Here is a 10,846-nt window from a genome sequence, read left to right as displayed (position 1 = left end):
AAGTTTCAGGCTATATTCCCAGGCCAGCGCCTAAATGTCAACAAATGGCTGCTTAAGAATCTGAACCCCACATTTTTGTAGTGGGAGCTGCTAAGGCTGCTAATCCTGCGGGATCCATTTGCCTAATGCCCTGCAACAATTTCGCAGTCCGCACTTGAGCGTATATTTCAAATGTCTTTCAGTTGTCATAACAAACTTTGGGGAGCAGCCAAGTTGTATTTTGCTGGGGCGCCCCATTAGCTGTCTTAAGTCTTGAGTTACGGGCAACGGGCGCCAGGAATTGACAATAAGCGGCATAAATTTTAAAATTTCATTTTTATCGCATTACAATTTTCTCAACAGTTTTTTATGCCTCATCATATTCTTTTCGGTTTTTTTTTAAGCCACGTTTAAGTAAGATGCTTGCCTGGCATTATTGACTTTTGAGTTGATAAAGTGCCATAAATGTCACCCCATTAAAACAGACAACAACAACCACAACAACTGCGACAGAAGGAGAAAGAACAACGGTAGCAAAAGGCAACAACGTCGCAAAGGTAAAGGTAAAAGCGCGTTGAGTTACCGGCTCCTGGGGGTTGGTTGCCAGGATAATGCGCCTCAACTCAATTGGGAATTTTAAAAGTAAAGTTGAATTTCATGTTTGGCTGCGGCAATTGTCACAGATGGTTTAATTGAAGTAATTACATACGAAATCCGTCAGGATTTGCCAGCGCCAGCACTGCCGCCCTTCAAATGATGACACTTTTTGCTTATTATTTTATTATTACTTACTAAGCCAACAGCAGCAGCCGGGGGGGTTTCCCTCGGAAAGGGTTAATGGCGTTGTTTGACTTTTGTTTTTGCGCCATTGCAGTCCTCACCACTTGCCGCTCTTCTAATGTTAATGAGCTAATGACTGCTGCGTGTAATTACGAACCGCTGAAAAGGTGTCATAATTATTTATGGGCGTATCTTACATTTTATTATCATTATTCGAATACATTTTTGCTTATTTTTGTCCCATATTTTATGTTACAAGCCGAGTTAAGCCGGTTTTACAGCTTTGAATGAGTTGTCTGAGTGGAAGCTGTTCAAAGGATGTTTATCCCCAAGCAATCATCAACTCTCACGCCTCAGGTACAATTTCTCATGCGTATATATATATATACTTGGCTGAGTCAGCGCAATATTACAAATGGTAGCTTATAAATATAGATTTTTGGTTTTTATTTAATTAGCGAACAACTGTTTAAATAAAACATAGACTATTATTATTCCACCTCAACTAAATGCTATAAAAAGCCCTTGATCAGAGGTAGAAAACTGAATTGTCTCACTTAGCTTGTGGTTAAGTGTCCTCTTCTCCAGATTATCGAAATGTTCCGTGTACTCTTTTTGTTTGCTGCCGTTTTCTATGTGGTCGAGGCTACTGTAATATTACCCAACCCTACAGTTACTTCTAAGTGTAACATCTATAAGAAAGACTTGTGTTGGGCACTTGTGGATTGCATTTGTCGTCCATTCCAAAATCCTTGTCTAAGGGATGCCGAGAACGCGCTTAGGATAGAGAATTGTAAAACACGTAAGTTTTTCGGAAATTTTCAAACTGTCTTAATAGAATTGATCAAAATTGCATTTGCAGCAATTGTGCCCGTAACGGAGGAACTATGCAAGCATTTCATTCCGAAGGTATGTCTCTGGGGAAGACCCGTGAAAGCCTACTTCCCTAAGCCTCCCAAATGCGGCTGCCCGGACAAGCCGGGTACTATAGACGAACTAACGTTCAAGAATTTCTGCCAACTGCAGAAATATTCTGCCGAAAAGAATGAGGGTGAGTTTAAGTACTAAAAAAAAACTAACACAACAGCTTGAAATACTTTCGTTTCTTTTCAGCTTATGTGTCCTACAAAAAATGCTCTTTGTTAAAATGAACTGCCTTGCGCTCAAAATCTCTGTTGACGATCACGACAAAACACTTTCCATTTGTTGTTTCTAATTGTTTTTATTAAATATGTAAACTCATTCTTTTCAAACATGTGTCTTATTTATAAATTAAATTGTAATTTTGTTCATATTTAATTAAGAGCTGACTTTCACCAAAAACATCTGAATATTAAGGTCTATAAATATTTTGCAAACATCGGAAAGTTTACAATATTTGTTCAAGCTTTAATATTCGTTTTGAAAGTCAGCGCCGTTTAAATATTTATGGTTGATAAATATTTTTAATAGTCATAAAAAGAGTAAATAACGCTTCGCAGTTCAGGGGTCAATTCTATCCAAATAATTAACAGGCAAGTGCTTTTCATTCGGGTGTACTTCACTTGTATATACCCTGTACCCAGCAGTATACATCCATATCTGTACTTAGAATATCGAAGACTATATACAACAATAAATATATGTATATTTGTTAGTATATATATGCACCATATTCGTCTAGCTTTCTCTTCTTAATATAGCTTTATATGCTTACCTTTAGTATACTGAACTTTAAAAGCAAGAGTTTTAAAATAATCATTACAAAAATATCCATCAATACAACTGCTTAAACAATTGCATTACGCGATCTTTACCTATAAAAAGTCGTCGAATTGCTTCAAGGTTAAACAGTGCCAATAAATTCGTATCAAAAGCCTATTCTCCAGATCGCAATGTTCAACATAAAGCTGTTGATCCTGTTCGCTGTCGTCCTCTGCGCGGCCCAGGAATGCATTGTTGCCGAACCAGCAGTGGAACCAGCCGTCGATTCTGCTGCCATTAGACCTGGGGCCGGCCGTTGTAATTGTAATTGCTGCAAATGCAATTGTGTGGATCGCTGTGATTGCGGTTGCTGCAGTTGAGTTGTGAATTATTTGAAATAATGGTAGGTAGTTGAAAAATCAACTCAAATATAATGCTACAGGCCTTTAACATTTACAGCGCATAGAAATTGTGGAGCCAAAAAGGAAAAGTTTTTATTCGCAATTTGTTTTGTTGTTGTCATTAAAATTGTTGTAACCTTTGAATCTAAGTGTTTTTCATCGTCACAACCCCCATGTCCACATTGAATTCTTTGCCACGTTGTTCTTAATGCAACACTTTGTGCGTTCAATTGTAAAGCTTTCGATGCTACAATGCACAGACAATCATTTTCATTGCATTGATCACTTGTTTATTCATATCCATTCATTCGTTGGCAAAGTAATTTCTTTGCTCTTTATGCTCTACGCTTTCTTGACTTCACAGCGACAATCAAAAACAAAAACAAAAGCAAAAGTAATCATGTCCTGTAGCTTCTTTCGCATTGGCGCAGCCGTTGTCTTTTCCTTTGTATACCCTGTGCCACAATTGGTTCACGGGTATATCAATCCACAATCTATCGTATGTTCTTACATTTTGGCACAAATATTTAGTATGTTTGCCTTTTTAAAATTTTTGAAAATCGCATATAGAGGTTATATATTAGAAAAAAAAGATAGAATATGCAATATAGAGAGAGAGAGAGAGAGAGCAGCAAATGCTTGAGAGATATAGAGAGAAGGAATGATATATGAAGAGATATGAAAGAGGTAGTTAGAAAATGGTAGTGACTGCTACTTTTTAATTATATATTTATTTTATATATCGAAAAATATCTTTATTTATCCTCGAATATGTTAGACTGCTTCGCCACAGGACATGTTGCCTATCCACCTAATAAGCTTAAAAGCCTTATCGAGTCATTTAGTATAAAAACAAGCAATTAAAATGATGAATATGCAATAAATGTGTATACACACATTAAAAAGGACAATTCGCTGTCCCCCTCTACCCATCCATACATTTTATATGCTAATGAGGAGAACATTTTTTATCTAAAAAGCAAAAAAATGCGGACACACATTTGCCTAATGAAAATAGCGCCATTAAAATGAGAAAAACAACTTTAGATACCGAAATTCGAAACACGCCGAGTTTTGGCAATTAAAATGCTACGAGCATAAGGTCCTGTCAACTTTCTACCCGTGCCGTTGCGTCCCGCTGGCTCTGAATGTGCATATGTATGTGTGTGTGTATCTGGCAACGATCGTCTAGCAAATTAGAGATTAACACGCATGTGTCATCCCTTTTGGACATTTTAGTTCATTGACCGCTGTTCGGCAATAAAACTACTTAAATGTCCAAAATTTTAACTGAGTGCCAAACTCGCGGCCAGTTTTATAACTTTACGAATTAGAGCAATTTGATGAAACTATAAAAATGTCAAGCCACACAACTGTGCCGAAAATGCATAGAAAACTTGATGGCGCGTGCTCAAAAGGAAAGGTAGATAGACCGAGGGGCTACCCCTGGCTCACCACTCGTCTCTCTTATCCGACTGTGTGTTCAATACACTATGACGAGCGCGGACTACGCACGTTAGAAGTGCAGTCAGTCAGAGTGAAGAATCGTGCTAAGGAATTAACTATACTCTGAGGACTGGGCATATTCAGGGAGACGAGGAAGAGGCAAGGGACGCCTTTAGTTGGGTGTGTCCCTGTCATATTTCTGTTGCATCTCACAATGCCAACATATTAATTAAATTGCCCACGAGCCTATGCGCCTGTCAGCTTGTCTCCCATCTCGCTGTCAGCTGGGGGTCAAATACGGTCAGCAACTTAATTATATGTCAGGCGCCGGGCTTCAATTATGCTCTATAATTATATGTGTATTTTTGTTTTGCATTTTAAACTTTTTTATTTGTTTCTCGTATTGTTTACCTTTAATTTTATAATTGCAATTACGTGCGCAGTCAGTGGCTATATGCATCAGTGTAGACCCCTTGTTTGTCTAGCTGATAGGTTAATTGGCCTTAAATTTGTGGCAAATTGGCTGATATTGCACTTAACGGTGCATATTATGTTATTATATGTTATTTGTTAATATGTGAATATATGCATATTGATTTATTCTGCTACAATTAGGTAAAATTTGTGAAATTAAACTATAAGCCTTTTTTATCCGGAAGTTACAAATTGGATAAAAAGCGTTTTTTCAGTTGCTCCGCATTATTGAGAACATTTTTTCAATTTTATCAAATGGGGAAAATTATCCGAAACTTTAAATATACAAATCTTTATATACTATACGAGAACTATCCCCAACATTCGAATATGTATATACTATTTCAAAGTTCAAGTTTCTATCTTTTGTAGTTGATTACATAAATAATTAACTCCCATAGAGAATAGTTTATTCCGTATATATTACCTTTGTAACTAAATATTATTACTTATTAAATTTAAATTGTGAAAATCACAGCAACGAATTAGCATTGTCCTTTGTCTTCTGTCGGAGCCAAAAATCGTTGAGTGGCGTTGAGTAAAATAAAATTGATTGATGACCCAGCACACATATAAAGTATTTGCGAGTTTATATTTAACACTTTGATAGATTGCTGTGAATCGGATTGAGGGTGAAGCGGACGTTCGCCGACTCGAACGGGCTGGTGTGCAATATCTAAACAGCAGGCAAAGTGTCAAAGTAATAAAGCCAACGTTCACGTCAACAAAGCCAAAACATTATCATCCTCAACATCATGCTTATCCACATTGCCATCATCAAGAGAGACTGAAATGTTTATGCAGCCACGAGTCAAATATTTTGACAAGGGGGTGTGGCAAGGCAGCGGGCGACTGTGGTTGCGGCCTATGCCCAAAATGAGATACAAATGTTGCTCGCCATGTAAATGCTTGAAAATTGCTATGTCTGTGGCTTATTGACATTAATGTAACAATTGTCACCGGATTTATTAGGGGCCGATCCATGCGAAAGGGGTGCCGCATAACAAGCTGGAAATTGGCTCTCAAGTAGCATACAATGTTAGTGGTTAATATCTACAGCAGAAGCCTTTACTTGTGTGTGTGTGTGTGTGTGTTTTGTTATCAATCATTTGATTGAAATTAATGATCTAAAATTTGCATTATTTTATGATGAGCACACAACTTCTGTGTGCCTCTGCCTTTAGTGGTGTGTTATTTGCGCAAAATGTTTGCATATATTTCAGGGGTAATTAACTTTACCCAACACGATTTTGCATTAGCAGCAAGTAATCTAACCTACATATTTCAATTTAATTACCATAAATAAACCAACGAATGGCATTGCACGAGGTATGCTCATTAAGTCACAAGAATACATTAGATAATACTTATTTCTAGCAGTTGGCAAGCTTCGCCAAGTTCAAAAATTCTAAGCCGCAGACGAAAAGTGGGTAAAAAGCGCTGTTCTTTCGTTTTCTATCTCATTTGCAAACATCTACACTTTTGATTTGAATAGTCGTTAGTCGTTCTGAATTATTGCACTCCAAATAACACGGAAATATTTTATCTTTTTGCAGACGAAATGTGAAGATGTTACGATTTAAGACCTAAACCTGAACCTAATTTGTCTTAAACGATTATAAGGCCTTTTTTAAATAAATGTCTTAATAATATTGGCCTCATGAATACAAGTGGGACTTACAGGTTTTCATGATTTGATTTTAAGTGTTATATTAAGAATTCGTGCTGGTAATCTAATAAACCGCATCGCTACCCCCACTTCCAATCTATCTCTGTCTTATGAATTTCTCTGTCTTTATCCAATTCTTACCCGCTGTTTACTTCCTCATTTTTGCCAATAGAGAGCAATAGAACAATTTAAGGGTAACTACACGTTTTCTGATATAGTTATGTATCAACTGTTGGACACTTTTTATTATTAAGAAACCGTAATACTATCATATTACTCGGAAAAGCTTTGAAAATATTCATATACCTGTAAAAGTAACAAAGCTTATGGCGACATTTAATGCATAAAGCCGCTTATACATTGTATATGTATGTGTATATGTCTAAAAGAGGGAAATCAGACCGACAAGAAGATCAACAATAAACCCACAAGAATACAAATTACTAGAACACGAAATACTCACAAAGACTGCCAGCCCAAATACATGCACACAAATGCGCACACACATGCGCACACACATGCGCACACACATATACCAAGTCATATAAATGTACAGTTTGTGGCGCATATAAAAACGGAAAGCAAATTTGAATTTTTAAATTAGTTTTTGTTAACTTTTGCTGCTGTCGTTGCGCTCTTGGTCGTTGTTGTTGTTGTTGTTGTTGCTCGCATAGCCTGGAAATGTTTAACGACTCGTAAGGAAATTGCAAAGTAAAATGTCTTCAGGAATTTCAACATTTTTATGCAGGAACCAGAAGCAGAAGCAGCAAATGTAATAAAAAGCAAGCAAAACAACAGCAACAACAGCAACAACCAAAAGAAACCACAAGATGGTCGCAAGGTGGATGGGTGGGTGGCTTGGTGGATTGCTGGTTTTGCTCACTTGGGTGGCTTTTGGTGCCACAAAATGGCGAATTAAATTTGAAATTGTTAGAAAGAGAAGGGCACAGCGCAAAGGCAAGAAATGTCACGACAAGTTGTGGCGAAAGTTGTGCCTGAGCATTGCTTTCGTGGTGTAAAATATGGAAAAAATGTCTAACTGACTGCCTGCCAGCCTGCCAGGTAATATGCGGCAAGGTGTACGACAGTTGCTGCTTATGCATACCAAATATGGAGTGCCAAGAAAAGGTAGCTTGTTTATTTGTTTTGTAAGAATTCCCCCTCCGAAAACCATCGATGCGGCGCTGTGCATGCGAATTAGCTTGTCAATGTCTAATATCTATCAGTTACTTCAATGCGTATATTTAGCTGCCAATATTGTTCCATTCTTTTCCAATTATATTGCGTGATTGGGAGCAGGCATTAGATATGCAAAACGGCACTTTGGATAGCTCATTAGTTTTATAATTATGTTTCGCTGACAGTCGAACAGACGGAGTAATCAGGCCATAAACATATAGTGCATTTAGGATGTGTCTGTGTACTTGCCCATATTAGAGCAAATTAAACGTAAATTGTGGCCAATAATCTCAAAGGAATATATGTACATGCAACAGACACGAGGAAAATATACAAAGAGCACAAAGCGAAATGTCAGTCGGGCGGGGGCGTGGCTGCAGACTGCAAACGCAAATGAAAGCTACAAAAACTTGTACAATTTATTTGGCCAAGAAAAATTACTTGTCGCTCCTGGCGTATAACTAGAGCTGACGCAGAGAATTTACAGCCACATGAGCCCTAAGTGTGAGTGTGTATGTTTGTGTGTCTGTATGTGTGTGCGTGTGTGTGTGGGTGTGTGTGCTTATAAATTAGACAACAAAAGCAATGGTGAATTCAAAGTGAGCCATGTCACGAAAGATATTAAAATTAACATTAACATTTTCGTTTGTGCTGCGCTTGTTTCTGTTGCTGCTTGTTGCATGCTGCATTTGACGTAGATAAAGATGGTCGTGTGTTGCATATTTCCAACACGACTTAAAAATATTATACACTCGACTTTATGGATAATATACTTTTCATAATTTGTGCATTATGTGTCTTTCATATATTTATATTTCGCTAAATGAACGATATGATATTTTTATTCAGCTTAAACATTGATATACATTATATTTTTTTTTAATTTTTATATTAATTCTGACATCACTTAATTTTTTGTTGTTAAATTCAATCCTATATTTAGAAAGTTTCTGTGTTTTATTTATAGTTTGATACGCACGAGCCCTCACGAACTCTGAATTGTGAGCACGAGCACCTCGTGTTGGGTCGTGCATTATCGTGTGATGAACTAGAACAGAAGACACGCGCCCTTCTCTTGCCTGTGGTGCGAAATGTTGCAATGAAAAATTGGCTGACGAAGGTATGTTAGACTGCCCCCATCATATCCACCCACTGTCATGCAACTTGGGCGCCGGAAGATGAAAGGCGATCCCGCCATTGCCGCTGCTCTAGAGTCAGCAGCAGCAGCAGCAGCAGCAGCAGCAGCAGCATTTACTTGTGGAGAGGCAAAACTTTTGATACTGTTTGTTGCGGACTTTTCCCATTTTGTTGGCAGCTTCATCCAATACATTGACCGTCCCTTTTGGCTGTTTTGTTTTTGTGCAAGTTGTTGGCTTGATTCCACTTTGATTTCAGTTTCAGTTGCCGTTCTGTGTGTGGGTGTGTGTCTGTCTGTGTGGGTATGGGTCGAGGGCAACGCAGTTTTTGCGACTTGTTTCTTTATGACAGTCAATTTCGTCATATTCCACTTGATAAAAACTCTGATTGGTTTCTGTGCTCAACATAATTTGCATATTTATTATATTATTTCAACATCAACGGGCAGTCGCCAGAGATATCAAAGGTGTTCAAAAGTTTTTAATCTAAAATTTGGTTTCATGCTCAGCATAGTAATGTGTGGTGTGTAAGGTTAAAACTAATTAAATTTAGCAGTCAGGCAGCTTGATTTTTCATTTGGAGCTCGCACAGATTCGTTCTCCATGTCGCGACAGCTTGACAAATGAATGTGGATGTCAAATAGCTCTGATAGCTTGCCAGCAATGGCGGCGCTGCCTGTAACAAATGGCGCAGCCAATTTCGAGGTGTGGCCACCACAGTGTGGGCTTGTTGGGGACGCCCCGAGCCAAGTACAAACTAATTTCCATGCTCGGCACGCGCACAAATACATGGAATATCATTAGAGTGTCGGGTGGTTGAATCGTTCATAGCATATTAGAGTAATTAAATGGCAAACGCAAACTTAATTGGAGCGGCCATTTTAGTGTCTCGACTCGAACTCGACCCGGTGCGTCTGTGTGTGTGTGTGTGCGTGAGCTGACAATAAAATAAAAAAAAGCTGCTAATAAAACTTAACTTGAATGACGGCCATTTTGAAAGCGTTGCACAGTGCGTGCCTATTTATTTAACAAATTAGCATAATTGTTCACAAAATAAAATTCAACTTAAGTACAAATGATGCCCAGCCACTCGTCTGCCAACTGCCAACTGCTAACTGCCAACTGGCTGCTTGGCCGCTTAGCTAACTGACTAACTGACCGACTAGCTGACTGTCTGTCTGACCGTATAGCTGTTAATTAACATGTGGGTGCAGGACGCATCCCGTGGCGCAAATTAGTTTGTACGCCATGCTAATTGCGGAATGGCGTGTCAGGCTACACTGAAAAGCACGCCATGTAGTAGCGGTATCTGCTCGTACTCTTATTGTTGTTGTTGTTGTTGTTGTTGTTGCTGCTGTTGCCTGGAAAATATATGAAAATTGTTTTGACTTTAGATAAGCGACAACGACGACGACGAGTCAAGCGGGTTGGAGCCTTACACAGTGTGTGCCGTGATAGACGCGACGCGCTAAGCGAAAGGACAATAAATTTTATGACATTCAGTTGAAGACAGTTGCTAGCACTTAAAAGCCACTTGGCTACTTTAATTACTTTGTCGAAGTAAAAAGCAAACAGCTGCTCTAGTGGACTGCAACGACTCGATATGATCTCGATCTCTCTGCCTGCGCATCACCCCTTTGACTGATTGACTGACTCCCGCCTCTCGACTCCTGACTCCGCCTGCACAGGGCACAGGACAAAGGACATTGTCTGACTGCTGGCTGCTGGCTGTTGAACAGCATTTGTGTTTGTCCATCTGAGATAAGCTTTGTCGCCAGTTTGCTGAAAACACGCAATGACAACTTAGTCAAGTTCGCGCTACCTTTAAAGTTGTTTTCCTTGTGTTATTGTTGCTTTGTGCGATTTTGAGTGCTACTCGGACGTACTCATATACGATTATAAAAGCAATTTCGAACAGCTACATCAGCACACACACACACACACACACACACACACAATGACAGCTGAGTGCCATCATCAAAGTCAGTCCAGTTGAGGGCGTGCCCTTCTCTTCTATTAGTTGGCAGTTTTCATTGTTTAAAGTGTTGGCTGGCACACAATTCTTATTGTTGTTACTACAAAAACGATTATGTTGGCGC

General features: G+C 38.7%; 1 protein-coding gene across 1 annotated transcript; it reads left to right on the top strand.

Moving 5' to 3' along the window:
- The first annotated feature begins 1,303 nt into the window (after positions 1-1,303).
- On the top strand, positions 1,304-2,004 carry Sgs5bis. Its single transcript, XM_002054385.4, has 3 exons — positions 1,304-1,561; positions 1,622-1,810; positions 1,873-2,004. Exons 1-3 carry the CDS (start codon positions 1,357-1,359, stop codon positions 1,908-1,910), a joined length of 432 nt encoding a protein of 143 aa, XP_002054421.3. The 5' UTR covers positions 1,304-1,356; the 3' UTR covers positions 1,911-2,004.
- Positions 2,005-10,846: the final 8,842 nt, after the last annotated feature.

Source organism: Drosophila virilis, chromosome 2 (genome assembly GCF_030788295.1).
Source record: "Drosophila virilis strain 15010-1051.87 chromosome 2, Dvir_AGI_RSII-ME, whole genome shotgun sequence".
NCBI classification, from domain to species: domain Eukaryota; kingdom Metazoa; phylum Arthropoda; class Insecta; order Diptera; family Drosophilidae; genus Drosophila; species Drosophila virilis.
The sequence above is the reverse complement of the archived record's forward strand: the minus strand, read 5'-3'. Positions and strand labels throughout refer to the sequence as shown.